The 16,582-nt window shown below is 42.0% G+C and overlaps 1 protein-coding gene across 2 annotated transcripts in view; it reads right to left on the bottom strand.

Annotated features, from left to right (window-relative positions):
- The window catches only part of PPA2 (inorganic pyrophosphatase 2), a 34,951-nt gene extending 20,429 nt beyond the window's left edge, over window positions 1-14,522 (bottom strand). The window contains exons 1-4 of one of the 2 annotated variants that reach the window (XM_038135598.1): window positions 14,166-14,522; window positions 12,468-12,532; window positions 10,750-10,794; window positions 2,322-2,375 (exon numbers count right to left, since the gene is read on the bottom strand). In XM_038135598.1, coding sequence (XP_037991526.1) covers window positions 2,322-2,375; window positions 10,750-10,794; window positions 12,468-12,532; window positions 14,166-14,295 — 294 coding nt within the window. In that variant the 5' untranslated portion in view covers window positions 14,296-14,522. The remainder of the gene's footprint in view (window positions 1-2,321; window positions 2,376-10,749; window positions 10,795-12,467; window positions 12,533-14,165) is intronic. The other variant, XM_038135596.1, reaches the window with a different exon arrangement.
- Window positions 14,523-16,582: the final 2,060 nt, after the last annotated feature.

Below are 16,582 nucleotides of genomic sequence, written 5' to 3'. Positions count from 1 at the left end.
GAAAGATCCATCTGGCAGCACATGCTTGTGGTTTGAGGACTATTAAAACTACTATAGCCTCACTCTGAATCTCAAGGGTCATATTCAAAAGGCAGCTTATTAAGGTATTAAATAATGCTGTAAAGTATGCAAGAAAAAAATGAATCTAAAAGAGAAAGTAATAAATTTCTAAGGAGGCTGTCATGGTCAAACATAAAAACCAAAAGGAACTTAAGGTAGAAGCTCTCGCACTTTATAGTACAAGTTCAACAGACATGCAAATGGTGGTACAACATCTTTTAACAACAGGGGCTTTGACAGCCACAGAGGAAATGTTTCATGTTCTTGCCCTCTGCTCCTTGCTCTCCAACTGCAAACACCCCTTCTTTCCATTACCTCTCAGCATACAAATGCTTTTTCCCAAGCACAAGTTCCTCATAGTCATCAAACACCAACTTAATACAGATTTGGAACAAGTTAAGCTACCATTTGAAGAGGGCATTCTCATTCCTAAAGAAGCACTCATAGAAGAGCTGAACTACAGCTGAACAGCAACATCCTCCCCCAAAGCCCAAGCACAAACCACACACGTATAGTCACTGCCTGAGCTACCCACCACAGCTAATTTGCACTATAACCACTCTTTGACACTCCACACCACAATCCAACCCATGTTAGCTTGGCTCTTGCTTACAAACATTCGTCTAAGTGGCAAAACATTTGTTACAGGCTCAAGTGATTACACCCAAGTTGTGCATAGCTTCCCTGCATGAGCACACAGCCCTCAGCCCATATTCATTTTATATCCCTGGCCTTTACCTGAAGCACCATCACCAAAGCCATCCCAAAGGAATTCCACCTTTAAGAACCACCAACCTCAATAGTATGTACTCATTCCAAAAGTAAACCCTCCCCAAGAGCCAAGATGAAGGTTCACACATTTCTGGCTTCACACTGGATTCTAGCTGCTTCTGGTCATAACCTAACAGTGAAGAGCTGAAACAGGCCACTTGGGACACTGATAGAAGTGGAGCTCAGCAACGCTTTTTGTTCATGGAAACTGGGACAAAGAGGAGTAACTGAGGGCACCAAGGGAAGAAGAACAGAAATGTAACAAGCTGAAGAGCAGAAGATGCAAGAAATGTAACAGTGGGTAAATATTCATACTAATACAAGGTTTGATGTCCTGAAGTCTCTTGCATGTGAGGAGAGATGAGCAGACAAGATCTGGTAATAGCAGGCATCAGCAGCTTACCATGGTCTAGAGGGAAGGACTGCCAGGACACGATGGCAAGGCAAGACAACTACCTTAATTGATGCGGCAAATTTTAAGGATATTAAAAGTTAAATATTAGGAAACTACATCTAGTCTCCTCTATCAAGCCTCAAAAGCCTAAAACCAGTGATTCCTAAACCTAACAGGACATTCTAGCCTTGACATAATGTGCTGAAAGAAGCATAGAGAGAGCAACCTGAGCTTTAGGCAGAGTTCAAGTAGCACTGTCAAAGGGATCCTCTGCAAAAGAGAACTCAGCTGCCACAATAAATCATGAGCTTAAAATAAGGGTTAAATATTGGAGGTAACCCTGCTTGAAGAGTAACAGCTGTGATGGCAAGCACAGCTCTATCTTCAGGGAAAGGAGAAAAAATTCTCAAATAGCAGGCTAAGGAGGCTCTTCGGTATTATTTTCAATAATTAAAAGAGTTAACAGCTCAACCACAAACTTCCTTAAAAGCATCTGGGAAGCATGCCTAAAATTAATGCAAATGTTCAGGAAGACAGGACATACCCTGGTGAGATCTGTTGTTTCACAAACACTACAAATGCTTTTACTACTTGTAAAATATCTCCCTGCAGGAGTTCATGCTTTCAATCAGTGAAGTCCCCAAATACTTTTTTTTGGTCATAAGGAAATACTCTTTTAGTTGCAACTCCATTTGTTGGGATTTGGCCTAACACACCATACAGTGGAAATGATGAATTAAATCATCTGAGTGGAATGTTCATAAGCAAGCAAGAGTTAGTCCAAATGCTGGAAAACACCCTACAAGTCAGTACTCCAGGACTCTGCTGCAGATACGCTGCACTCTTCAGTGAGAGGGCTGTCAAGAAGCAGTGCTCACCTGCTTTTCCTGTTTCCACCAAGAAAACAACCAGTAGCTCAACACTTTCTGTAATTGCAAGGAAAGTGTGTACACCACTTCAAACCAATTTTTTAACAGAGAACATTTTAAAGCGCAAAGAGCAATCCAAACTGTGATTAAACTCAGCCTACTGGAAGCCACTGCATTATTGTAACTTCCACAAATAGCTATATAATCAAGGTATTTTTCTTAATTACCTCCATTTTTGCGTTAGTCCAACGAGGCACTTCTACAACCATATTAAACAGGACCTGAAACAAAAAAAAAAAACAATGACAGAACGGAAAATAAATTCCACTAGGCAATTAGTATTTTACAGTAACACAAATTCTCTCCTGAGCATTCAGCAGCAACATACATCACATTTCTCTGTTACAGCCAATTTTATTTGTACTGTTCCTTCACACCAACCTCCATGGTTCATCCTTTCCCTACCTCATCCCTTTAAGAATATGGACAACAACAAGCAATGGAAATACACCCGATGTTTTTTGTTCCCATGTCAATATCACCCTTCACAAAAATGTTCAGAATGTCCATGGAATGATTTGCCATGATGCAGACGTTCAGTCTACTTGTCAAAGAGGATTGAATGTTTCCATAGGACAGAGTTAGCTTCCCTTAGCAGTGGAAAGGACAATGTTTTGGGTTCTTTCAGGCCCTCCTCTTTTGGCCTACTATTTTTTAAAAAGTCATGCAAATAACACTTCTGTTTCTCAGTCAAATCTGGTTCAAGTGAGCCGATACTAATCCAAAAGCCATGGCAGAGGAAGAGCATGGACACAGACACCTCACATTCGTGTTAGCCTTCTTCCTAACAGAAACAAAGCAAAAATTTTATAAGAAGGCAGTGTCAGAGGAAACCCAGTAAACATGTAAACTTTCATGTTTTTAGAAGAAAAATAAGCAGTCTACACCTTCTTACTGAGGAGGTTAAAGCAACATTTTCCAGAGAGAAAAATTCTGTGTAACTGCCATAAGATTTCTTCTTATGAAGCTGAGTTAAGGCCTACCAAGGAGCAGAGTACTATTGAATTGGGTAACTAGAACAAACCATCAAGCAAGGTCTACAAGCTATTTTAGACTACCACAATAACCTCAAAAATATCACATTGCCTGGGACATCTCTTCACAGCCAAGGAAAACTCACATTGGTATTAGCAATTGCAACAGGTCAGGAAAGCCAAAATACGTTTGTGCAGAAATTCATAAGAAAAAAATATAAAGTTGAATCAAATGAAGACTTGCACTGACACTCCAACTACACCACAATTAAGGCTCCAGTGAACCCTTAAATATTTGTATTTTTGCTCCTTGTACGCTGAAGCTGCAACAAACAAACAGCATTACCAGGGTCAGATTACAATGTCACAGCCTGATTAAAGTAATTCCAATGGTCCTATGATCATCTCCTCCCAAACAAATCTGGAATGTGGAAAGTAAGAAAGTAAAGTAAAATCCCAGCTGTCATTCAGCATTTCTACTATGAGATCACAAGCTATGCACAATATGGACAGCCAATTCCCAATAAATTTAAACTATATTTATATAAACTATAAACTACATCCGTAAGTACTGTGCCCATAATGCAACCAGTGGCACGTCAGATGGAATCACTTCTCCCAATCAGGTCATGACCAATTAAAAAAAGATTTAAAAAAATGAAAAAAAGGAGAAAAGTTTCAGATAAGTCTCAGTTTCATTAAATACACCTTATGTATGTAAGAACAATTGAAACTAAAGTAAAGAGAGCTCAAAAATGTCAACACCAAGCAAGCAGATAGAACAAAGCAACATACATGCATGAGCAGGTAAGAGAAGGGTTGGAAGAGAGCCAAATAAAGTAAATAAAGTATGCACATCCATCTGAGAAACACTTGGAAAAGAGAAATGCACAGTATGAAAGCCAGTGCTGACAAGAAACTCTTAAGGATCTGCCAAGCAGGCCAAAAAATTGTTCTGACTGGTAGCTACAGGCAGAAAACTTACAAACCACTGGAATTATACAGGATGTCTTCCCCTCCACCACAATCCTAGATTTTTGTTGTTTAGATGCTGCCATAAGCTTTCCTGACCATGCAGAATGCAAAGGCTTCAGCGGCCTCTATGCTTGGTTTTGAGCTTTTAATTAGTCAACAGTTGGTCCAGTCTTCACCAAACCAACCGTCAGGGCTGGACTACACTGGACTGAAATGAATGCAATTCTGCTCTCAAAAACAGAATAAACCACTTGGATTCAGCTCAGCTTGAAGACCAGGCCCTCATAATTTGTGGTATCAGTCAAACATGAATTGTCAAGAGTCTTAAACGTGACAGCCTGACAGATTAATTTGTATGCAAAAAAAATCCCCAAAAGTACTCTCTCTAATGCTAAGCTGCCACAAGCATTTACAAAAGATTAATGACTTCATTCAGTGTTTACATTTAAAAATAAAAAGTTTTCTTTATAGGGCAATCAAATTTTCACAGTGGTAAGACTAGATTCACTCATGTGGAAAGGAGAGCACATACTAGATATTTTGACAGACTGAAAGAGAACTAGACTACCTAGTATTATAGGGGGTTTTTCCTCCTCTTTCCTATCTTGTTTTCCTCCTTGACTAAGTATCACACAGGAAGGTTTCCATCACTCTTTATTCCCTAGACCAAGCACCTATTCTTTCTAACCACTTGAAAGGTGTCTTCCATCCCTTGCTGTAAACTGTCCCTGTCTCAGCTGAAAACAGAAATGCAAGTGTCAGACACCACCTGTCTCCACAGATTACCATCTGCATGTGTCATTCAGCGGTTAGTTTTGGCCGGTGAATGCATCTGGTAATTGATATTTTTATCTTAAATCAGTAAAATAAAAAATTCCACCTCACCAACCCCCTAAGTAAGCACTTCTATCCCCTCAAGCAATGGCAAGACTGTTTCAACAGCCCATTTGACACACCTTCAAATCACAGCAAAAAGACCTCTCATTAAACAAAAACTATTGCTTGCAAAGTTTACCATTTAACTGCCTTAGTACAACAGCAGTCAATTGGCCTGCCTGTGAGATCACTGCAGTCCAGATTTAACCCAGCTCTGCAAGTGCCTCATGTAGAAGGGACTCCACTTCATGAGTGCTGACTGTGCAACAGGCTGGCTGACGGTTTCCTCAGGACAGTATTCCTGGAGCATGCAAGAAAAGAGGAGGAAAGTGTCCCAGATTCAGAACAAGGGACAGAATCCATCTGCTAGGGAAAGGGAGCTGAAGAGCCCAGAGGGACACTTAACCCAGGGTATTGCGTAGCTTGTGTGACTTTGGGTCAATGTGAACACAAGACAGATATTTGTACTTGAACTCTATTATACCTTGAAGAGGTGATGGGGTAGGGGAGGTCTGAAATCTACTTGCTCCACACGGAGAAGTCAAAAGTACATTTCCTAATTCCTACAACTGCATAAGAACATCAGCAGAAAATTACATCAGTAGGAACAACCACTATGTGCAAATGATACCCTTCATTTCCTAAGAACTACACCCTACGTAGATTACATGGGAACTCACGCAGGTTTTTACTGTTTGCTTTATTCGGGTGTTGTCTTTAACACTTCTTGGCACCTTACTGCATTCCATTTCAGCTGAACATCATTTTTAATGTATCATGATATAGTTTTTGTTGAGACAAGCAAAAATGTCTCTCTTTCAAACAGCAATCAGTAACAGTTTTTGTTTTTGAAAAAAAAAAACATAGAAAGATAAAAATATATACAAAAACACTTCAGCATATTTGTACAGCAAGTATTGAGAAAAGCAAGGAAAATACAGACTGTTGTACCCAGGTAAACTGTTAGTCATCATTCTCTCCTCTAAGACTGATGGCCTTAAAAACAACTAGTTTTAATTAGTTAAACTACTTTAAAAAAAAAAAAAACAACTAGTTCTGGCTGTACAGATTCTTACAGAAAATAACTCATTTTGATCTGGGGTTGTTTTTAGAAACCTGAGTTTCAGAAAGAAAAAAAAAAATCCATGACCTTTCTGCTGCCTGCCTTTCTGGACTGCCCTATATCTCTCTCAAAACCAATTCTTCCTTATCTAACTTTCCCTTTCTTGTTCAATTAGTTTCTTTTCCAGTCATTCCAAAGTTCCTTATTTCATACACTTGAGGGAAGGGTTTTGAATAGTATGATTTTGCTCAAGGGTTGCAACCCTTAATGCTCAGCTTTGAAGGTTCAGATCATTTGAGGCAGAAGTGGAACAACCTCTATAGATTGCAATTTGCCATCACAACACATGACAAGATATATGCTAAAGCTTACAGTTACTTTGGTAGTTTTTATAGTAGAACGCTTTAAAAAATCTAAAAGCACTAGAGGCAGCATTTGAGGGCTGCTGAACCTTCGTCATAGAGAAGTTCTGAGTCCAGAAGAGAGAGAGAAGAAAAAGCAGCTACCATTTCCTATTTTTTCTGTCTGCTCGTTTACAATCTGGCAGGGATTCTCATGAGCCATCAACTGAACATGGCAGCATGCACCTGAGGACTAGCAAGAATGAAAATCATGAGCTGCAGTCTAGCAGTAGTGTGAACAAAGGGTGATGTTTAAAAGGAAGAAAGCAAATAAAAGAAAAAAAAAAAAACGGAAAAAAAGGAGAAGTTAAATACGGACTGTCATTAAATATATCCAGAAATAACTTGAGTGGGACTTCCTCATCAAATGAGTGGCCATGTTATAAGCATTCCCAATGTAACACTTGCTATAAGGTATTTGCCAATTAAAACAACAAACCAGATGCCAGCAACATCTGGACCAAAGAGAAAGTGGAACTTCTCCAATATAAATTAACATGCCACATAGCAAAAGAGGAATGCAATGTCCAGCATAAACACAGAGTGCCTGCAGTCTCTTCACAGGGTACTTCCCTCCTGTTATACTGGAAAGGGAATCACAAACACCATGTAGGTACAGGTAGGTTTCACACACAGGAATCTCACTGGTGTCAGGCACGTTCTCTGATGAACCAGTTATGGTACACATTCACCTGCAAAACTATGCCATGTACAACCCTGACATGGATAAATATGAACCACTGGCTTTCTCAAGTTTAAGGAATCATTTATTTGAAGTTAAGTTGGATCAAATCATGGATGCAACTTTCCCAGTAAACCAACACTCTGGGTAGATTTCAACTGGACTGATGAGTGAAGATTACTTCCACTCTCAGTATTTGTTCATCTGTAGGAATACAAAGCAAGGCTGCATCTAATGGACACATCCATAGCAGAAGTCTGTGCGAGTTCAAGTATCAGGGTGAAAGATTCACTGATAACCTAAAATTTGGAACACAAATCCCTGACCACATAATGGACACACTGTAGCCCAGGTCACATACACTGAAAAACTGTCTAACATCACCAAGGACAGTTACAGAGCTGGTAGTTAAGGCAGAATACAAAGTCAGCACAAAGTGTGCACCTGTTCTGCACAGAAAATGATGACAGCTTCTCCTTTCCTATGAAGCATACCAACTTTACCAAATGACATCTCTGACACCAGTTTTGAACACTGCTGGAAGCACAAGGTCAGATCACCTATGCAGACTGATAGCACCCTGATGAGCCCTTAAATCTCACCTGACTAGTTAATTTATCAGAAGTTTTTGGCTCTCAGAAGCATCTCAGCTGAAGTCCACAAGGGCATCCCAGCAATGTGTAATCCACAGGATAAAACAAAACAAAAGCTGTCTTGTCTTTCTTTCTTTCTATTTATTTTTTTTAATGCTCTTGGGACTGTCTGCAAGTTACAGGACCATAATCTCTACATGTTTAGACAGACTCGTTACCAGGGCCAGCATAGGAAACATTGTATTTCAAGAACACCTGTGTCCTCCGAAAGACACCACATGTGAATACTTCTCCAAAGATATACAATGACAAGTAGATTAGAAATCCTTTCAACTACAGCAGGGAACAACATGTCATGTTGGCCTTGAAAAGAAAATGATGACCTCTTCAAACCTTCTTCCTGCCAGACAAGGAAGACCATATTCAACAGTCAGGCTCTGACAGTTTTGACTATAAACCTAGTGGAAACATCCACTTTTCCAGACAGAGATGTGAAACTTTTCAAACCTGTCACAGAGATTTACTTGGGCAGGAGTAGATTCCAAGAGCTTGTAATGCTTAAGGCAATACAGGGGCTCAGACCCCTGAAATTAATAGCAAGCTGCTAGTAATTTTAAGACTGAAGCTGAATATTACTTCTTTCAGCATAGTTTCTACCTCAAAGTAACTTCTTTCTTGTCCTCAAACAGCCAAAAACCACCTGCAAAAGCAAAAAAGGTCAGTTGTCAGCAGCATCTGCAAAGCTAAATTTAACTGAGATTTGGGAAGGTCTAAAATGTTACAAGAAGTGGTTGAACTAGTGAAAACAGTTAATACAAAAACATGAAAGTGTTTCCCTTAGAAATTACAAACTGAAACTGCAAAACAGCTGACACAGAGTGATAGGATGTGTGCTCTCTATCCTACAAACGTTGAAAGCTGAAACTCCTCTAATGTTGAGACCTTTTCTGACATTAGGAGCACCAAGGACAACTTAAAGTAGATTAGACTGACTAAAGAGACTCTTCCAAAATTATCTTCATTTTCCATAGCCAGACTGCCACCTGATAAACACCAGTTCAGCATGATTTAACAAACTTAATTTAATTTAACACTTAAAGAGGGTTTGCTTTTGTCCAGAGTAACAAATAACTGCCATCCTAAATGCAGAAGTTTCAAAGATGTGTTTCCAGGGCAAGAAGAACTATCACTTTCAAATTCTGGTCAAATTCAGTGAAGGATCAACTGAGTATCAACAGCTATCAGCAGCAGCCTTTGCATTCCTATACAAGAACAAGGAGTCTAGGGCTTCAAAGGTCTTCTGAAATCAGTACATGACATTAAATTCCTTTATTCCCTGATTAAGCTATGCTTTCCCTGCATACCAGCACACAAGGATGCATCTCTCATCAGGCAAGGTGAGGAGAGCTGCTGAAGAGCCCACTGTAAGAAGAAAGTGCTTTCCTGAACATAAAGATCCCCCTGTTTTCGCTCTCCTCCCCAAATCCCCAAGATCATGATGAAAAAGGTGTTCTCACATTTCACCATCTAAGCATGTTTGGGAAGCTTACAGCCTGCACATCTGTTTGCCTAATTGTATCAAAAGCCTGCTAGGATTGAAATGCACATTTGCCTTTGCTCATTTTCTGTAGTTCTATTAAACCACAGTCCAGAGCTGTCCCACAGCAGGAATTACGTGAAGCAGCTCTGGAGGCTACACTGGCCAACGAAGCAAGAGCTGCTCAGCCTCACTGGCATTTTACCCCTCTTTCCACAGGCTACTAGAAACACGGCTTTCAACAAGCTACCATGCTTCTCACAGCACGACAAATGCAGTTTTGAACAGTTTCAGATGCTGCATGAAATGTCTTTGCACTAGTCAGTATTTATAAGCAGCTAAGACACAGAACACTTGACTTGCCAGCAGGAGCTGTAAATAAGAATTGATGTTGCAAGACAACGATTTTTGATAAAAGTCTACCAGCACATACTCTTTCTCCTGAATAGTTCCCCTTTGAGGCATGATTCTACATCTACTAAACTGTTCCTAATTGGCCATCAAGCTACAGGAAATCTAAAAAGCCTTACTTAGGCATCCTAGCTTGAATGAATCACAGAGCAAAGGGAGAGGAAACACATAGTACAGGACTGTGTGGGGACGGCTGTGCAGCACAAGAACCAGTGCACCACACACTGGCTGCAAAACTCTGAGAACCCAGACAGTTAGGACTGTTCTCTCACATCAGATGGGTAGCTACAGTTTTGCAATATGACTGGCCAAACAGATAGGAGAAGATAAGGATTGGAGCCCACACCCGCCCACCCACATATATTGGCCTTAAAGCATAGTTTGGCTCATTTTTTTTCTATCAGATTCTTTTACTAAGTTTTAGATGAGCCTATGCCAGGCAAAGCACAGCAAAAAAATTTGCATTTTGGAAAAGACACTTGAATAAACAAATCTTGTTTTACAGTAAAAGCCTGAGCAGACCTTCTATGTTTTCTAGGCTTCTATCAGCCTTAACTTCAGTGCTGGATAATGCTGAACCATTAGCAGATGCGGTTTTTCTCCCTTTGGGCTTCCCAGCTGAGTACAGAAAACAACATAACCTCAGTTCTAAAAAGCAGCTACTCAGTTCAATTTCTACCCTAACATACTTAGGATTTTTGAAGTTCTGTATATAAACCAAAGATTATCCACAGTCAGAGAATAATGAATATTTCATTAAGGGAGGTTTTACTGCAAATATTTCTGAACATAATAGCAAAAAAGATAACACATCTACGCTGCAAAAGTCATAACAAACCTTTGAAAGACTGGCGTAAGTGTTTGCCTTTGAGAACATCTTGATGAATAAAGGAATTCTGACATTTCGGGCCCATTCAAAGAGAAGAATATTAAATCCCTTTAAGTCTTCTCCTGAAAGACTTGCATTTGAAGATAAGTCAACTACATTCAGTGACAGCAAGTTCACTCTGCAGAAAAGTGAGGTTGGAAAGGAAATAGAAGAAATAGTTGGAAAAAAAAAAAGAAAAGAAAACTTAGCAGTACCTCAGATCCAGTAGTCTTTGACCTCTTTGCAGGAATTTCTTTATCCTATAGGGAAAGAGTGAAGTAAAGAAGTGTATAAAGAACACTAGAAAGCAGCACTGCATTCACACAAATACAGGCAACAGTACTTTGCAATGCAATTGAAACAGCCCTTTGTGAGCACAAAGGCCTAAATTATAACCTTTAAAAGTAAGTACTCAGCTCTGTTTCATTGTGAAATTCTAACCTTCGAGACATTAACAAAGGAAGATAAAAAAATGTACAAGGACACATTTACTTTCTCCCAGCTACCAAGAAATTTAACCAGCAATTTAGGCCTGTACTCAACTGATTAAAAAACAGCCATCCTTCTGTTCAGTTGAAGAAGACAAAAACCAATCCAAAATAAACAAAACCAGTACAAAAAATAAGGCTGGATTTATCCATCATAAACTCCATAAATCTTAGACAAGGGGCTGGAAAGACTGTAGCATAAATCCTTAAGTCATCCTCCTACAAGCAAGGCAAAATTAACAGAGACCTTAACCATGACTTCCTTTCTTGCTTACCCTTCAGGCCTATATTGGGTAGAATGCTATTTCTCCATTCACACACCAAAATGAACCTCTCTCCACACTGATCAGACACTGCTGTACTCTAATTTAAACTACTGGCAAAATCACAGGCTATAAGCTACTCCCACAAACTTTTAACTCTAGGTGCAAGGACAGCAAGGCTTTTGGGAACATGAGATGAAAATGCCCATTGCTTTTCCAGCAATAGCACGGACTGAACATGGCATCTTAATGATACTCTGAATGGCCTGCCTCTCCCACTGACAAGCACTTGAGTCTGCTGATCAAAAAGGTTTAAATTAATTTCTAATCTCTCAGATTTAATAATTTAAGAGATTGGCTCATCAGTTCAGGAGTCTCCATCTGAACATGTTCAAACTACTGACCTTTTGCACCACTCATATCACCCATAGAGACTCAGCAACAAAACAAGAAAACGACTAAAACTCTCCCAGCCTGTTTGTGTCACAAGCACCCTGTGATAAGCAAACCTCAGCCTAAACCAAAAACTGGCAGTTCTCCCATCAGTGACAGACTAAACAGCCGTTTCATTATTGCTGTAATGAAACCCCAGGGAGGGCGGCTAACAAGACGTGACAGTGCTCAGCTGCACCTCGCGCACTGCGAACCTCCAAAGGTGTGATTACAACTTCTCTCCTGGGCATTGCTGCTGGCTTCCAAATCTAATGCTCCTTTTGGGAATTAAAGACATACACCGGAAGTTATGCAAGTGTGTGCTGTACATCCACGACAAAGAAATGTACACTTTTAATGACAGGTGCAGAAAACTGCTAATTCAGAAAGAGTAACAGTAGAAAATTAATTCAAGCACAAACCTAAACGCAGAGAATTATCACAAGATACAGTGAGGGTTCTCCTGCCCTCAGTCACTTAGAGACTTAAGAGACACCTAGGCTTGTATAAACAGCAATCATTATGTTTCACTGCAAGTTACTCAACTCAGCAGAGAAAATTTGGTGTAGTCATTGTACCTGTGTTAAGACATCAGTCTGGGTTAGAGTGGCCCTTTCTGGCACTATATGTTTCTCTGTTGATTACCAAAAAAAAAAAAAAAGCTTTTAAAACTTGCACTTTTATCTAAAGAACACCAACAAAACTATAAGCATTTTGAAATTAATCATGTTTCAAGGCATAAAAACATACCTCTTTAGATCCAGCAAACAAGGGAATGTCATGGAATGGGGAAATATATTTACCATCTGCATTCTCTGAAAGACAAAACGAAGTAGCATTGCAAACCTAAAGATATGGCATAAGGCGCTGGCGCTGCTAAACATCACACAATACAGAAATGTATATATGCTATGATTGTGCATTGGTTAAACTTTTCCTGAAGTTCAATTTTAAGCATGTACCGACATGGAAGACAAGGAATTTGAGTGTTTTGACCAGGAATCATTAGAATGAAAGTTATTGCTTTAGAATTCAACACTGTGCTTCTCTTCTACCTACAAGCTGTATAAGGATGAGAAGATTCTTTCATTCTTTTCTGCTCCCTGGCCATACACAACCATTAACAAATTAAAAAAAAAAACCCAAAGGAACCTCATTTCCATCAGTGGTAAGTGAATTTCATCTGGGCTTCTAGCAATGTTGCCCCTGTGATTGCACTGCATTTCTAATAAACACAGTTTCATAACCACAAATCCCCCAGCATAATAGGCCAAATTCTGATCAAGAGTAATTGAGGGATGGGATCATTGCTCTAAGCCCTCAATATGAAACATCACACCCTGAAACCGGCAGAAATTGATCTTAACTTAATGGGTGCCCAATCTCTACCTCAGCCTTGCCCCCACTCAAAAAATAAACTAATTTCACTGGAGTGTATGATTAAGTTTTTCAAGTCCAAGTATCACATCAAAAGAGTGCAAACACTAATTCAAATCCCAAGAAATTTCTCCTCTGCTAGCACCCTTATTCATAGTAAAGGCAGACAAGGCACTTCACTCAGCTTCGGACTTTTAACCATCTCAGCAAAGAAGAGTATATGGAGTTGGTGTGCGATTCATGGAAACCTCCCAGATGCTCCTCCCAAATAAAACGAAATTTAGTGGTAGGCTGTTTATTCCCACCAAATAAAGTGACTTTCTCTAGACGATCTCCTGCACTGGCAGCCCCATGAATGAGCACAAGGGAGCTCTGGCAGTGCTGCCAAGCGGGCACACGCCGCCTCCGCCTCTCCCACACCAGCAGACGTCAGAGCTGACTGTAGGTCAATGGACCAGAAACGTACAAACCCACTGCGACAGAACTGCCACACAAACAAGACAACGCAAATGCGTAATACTGAACACGGCACTTCCTCGGCTCTCGCTGGGTCTTGAGACGCCTCCTGGAGCACTGCCCGTTCCCTCGCACTGCCGCTTGCCGGGCCCCGCTCGGGGCCGGAGCCCCACGTTTAGGATGCCAGCCTCCCGCCCCGGTGACGTGTCTGGTGGGAGGGAGGGCTGCCCTGCTCACAAGGGACAGGCTGGGCTGTCACACCCCAGAGCCTCTCACGCTGTCCCTGGGGTGCCGCGGGCCCCCGCGGCCAGGCTGCCGCTACACGGCACCACGGCGGCGCTTCGCCCCCGGCGTCCTCCGGGGCTGAGCAAGGGCACGCCCGGGCCGGCGCTGAGCAGGCCCAGCATCCCCTCCAAAAGCCGAGATGCCCACAGGATCCGCCCTCACTCTCTACAAAAACACTGCTCTCCCCCTGCAGCGGTGGGAAGGCTCGGGGGCCATACCTCAGCCAGCCCGAGGAGCCGCCGCGGGAGCGGGGAGCCGCCGCCGCCACCTCCGTGCGCCCCGCGGGCTGGGGAAGGAAGGGGTTTATGGAGTCCGGGGACTGCTACTTACTAAAGTAGAGGCGGTAATCGGGCGAGTTGGGCCGGCCCCGCTGTTCCGTGCTGTAGCGGGACATGGCGCCCAGGCGCCCCCACCCCCGCGCCGCCAGCAGCAGCCGCGACAGCCCCGGCGGCGCTCGCATGATGGCGGCGGCCGCGCGCCGCCTTCCCTCCCCTTCCTGCGGCCGCCGCGCCGCGCCGGCCCTGCCCCGCCTGCTGCGGCCCCGGCCGGGCCCAGGGCCGCGCCGCGGGGGAACGGGGAGACTGAGGGGCTGCGCAGCCTCCGGGGGGGGCTTGAAATGAATAGTAAGGAAAGCCAGCCCCGCCGTGGGGCAGTAGGTGACCCCAGCGGGAGCCAGGGAAGGTGGCGCAGGTGGTAGCCCAGGTGTGCCCAGGCTGAGGTGCTCGCAGGCCACCAGCACTGCCGGAAAGGGACGTGCCAAGAGGATGGAGCCAGGCTCTTCTCGGTGATGCCAAGCACTAGGACTCGAGGGAGTGAGCGGAAACTGGCCCACAGGGATTCCCACCTGAACTTACACTAGAGCAGGAGATTTTCGTGATGGCCTCACACTGTTCCGCCATGTACTCTTCTGAAATATGTCAGTTGGTGCTCTGGATCTTTGATGAAGCTGTATTCTAGTGCATGGATTTCCCATTACAAGAAGCCTCTGGGGGGGGGGAAGCTATGGTCTCCTCTGATTTGTGCCGCTGCTTGCTGCATTTGTGACAATAGACATCTCCAGGAGAACAGAGAGGCAATTTTGCAGGGTCATTGCCCACTTCTACATAAGCTACAAAATAGTACTTCATATTTCATCAGAGGAGTTGGTATCTGAGTTCACCAAATGCAAGGTTTTCAGGGGTAATCCCCTGAACTGAACATGTAGGGGTGAAATTCTTCATAGAGTCATAGACCTGGGGGGAAGGGTCCTTAAAGATCATGTAGTTCCCCCCTGCCATGGACAGGGACACCTTTTACCAGACCAGGTTGCTCAGAGCTCCATCCAACCTGGGAATGAACACTTCCAGGGATGTGGCATCCACAACCTCTCAGGGCAACCTGTTCCAGTGTCTCTCTCACAGTAAAGAATTTCTTTGTTATATCTAATCCTAGACTTACTCTCTTTCAGTCTGAAGGCATTCCCCCTTGTCCCATTGCTACAAACTTTTGTCAGAACAGAAGTCCCTCTTCATCTTTCTTCTAGGTTCCCCTCAGAAACCAACAGGTTTCTGTAGTCCTAATTTTTTTAGGTTTGTGTAGAAGGCAAGCAATCTGTTTTTCATGTGGAATAATAAAAAAAAAAAAAAAAAAAAAAAAAGAAAAACCTATGTAACTTTTTTTTTCTATTATAATAAAATCCATTATGTGCTTTCTTTGTTTCTTTGAGTTAGCCTGCTCCAAAATGGGCAAGGTTAAAAGGAAACACGTGCCATAGGCCTAACATTCCACCTCTGCTTAGTTCTGAGGAATCTTATTTCATTTATGGAAGGTCAGAGCCTTTGAAAATCACTTATTGAGAATACACACAGGATTTTTACACTTGCAAATCTGACAGATGGGTGGAAGTTATTCTAGTAGGAGTCCAATTTATATTTATTTTCCTCCACAAGCTGGAAAGTGAAAAACACTGCAGTGTCCAGGAGTCCTGGTAAAATGCACAAAGTCTGAGCACAGAGTTCTCCTTTGCCTTGTGTTGTGAACATGGTCTTACCTAACACTCTCTCATCTGTAATGGGAAATCAGCTGTGAAGCACTTTGAATTTATGAAATATAAACGAGTTTCTGTGCAGGCGCTATTTAGATGCATAAATAAATGCCATCATATTACCTAGCAAGGGTAGATGATACAGCAGAAAACCACACTGACACCCTGCTAGTGCTACCAGAGCAGAGAACATGATGTTTTAGTACTCCAAGGTATCCAAAATTATCCTAGTACTGCAGAAATAATAACGCTTTAAATATGTTTGATTGTATTTTCCAGTATTGTTCATTATATTACACAGAATACAGCTGAAGTATGCCAATACTCCTCAAGTAATATTTGATTAAGACCAGCTCCCTGGTTAGAATAAATTTACCTACCATCCTTCAAATCAATGTTTTGGTTCCAGTATTTACCTTGAGCAAATTCTCCAGAATTACCAAGTCTTTTACTGCCAAGAGATTTTTTCACATTCATTCCCAAGCATTTTGCATCTAGCTCCTTGCATATCATTCCAACTGGGCCAGCAAAAAGCATTTATAGGACTGATCCCGTTCATCGACCTTGTAACAGCTCCCGCTGAAAAACAATGAAAATATTGCTATTTATTTCAATGGAATTAGAGCCAGGTCCTTAAGACTTAAGTAGAACTTACATGGTGCTTAGGTTTTATGCTTGCCCTCTGCACAGGGGTGAATCTCATTCCAGGAAAATGCCACTGGAG

The sequence above is a fragment of the Motacilla alba genome, chromosome 4, assembly GCF_015832195.1.
Source record: "Motacilla alba alba isolate MOTALB_02 chromosome 4, Motacilla_alba_V1.0_pri, whole genome shotgun sequence".
Lineage (NCBI taxonomy): Eukaryota > Metazoa > Chordata > Aves > Passeriformes > Motacillidae > Motacilla > Motacilla alba.
The sequence above is the reverse complement of the archived record's forward strand: the minus strand, read 5'-3'. Positions and strand labels throughout refer to the sequence as shown.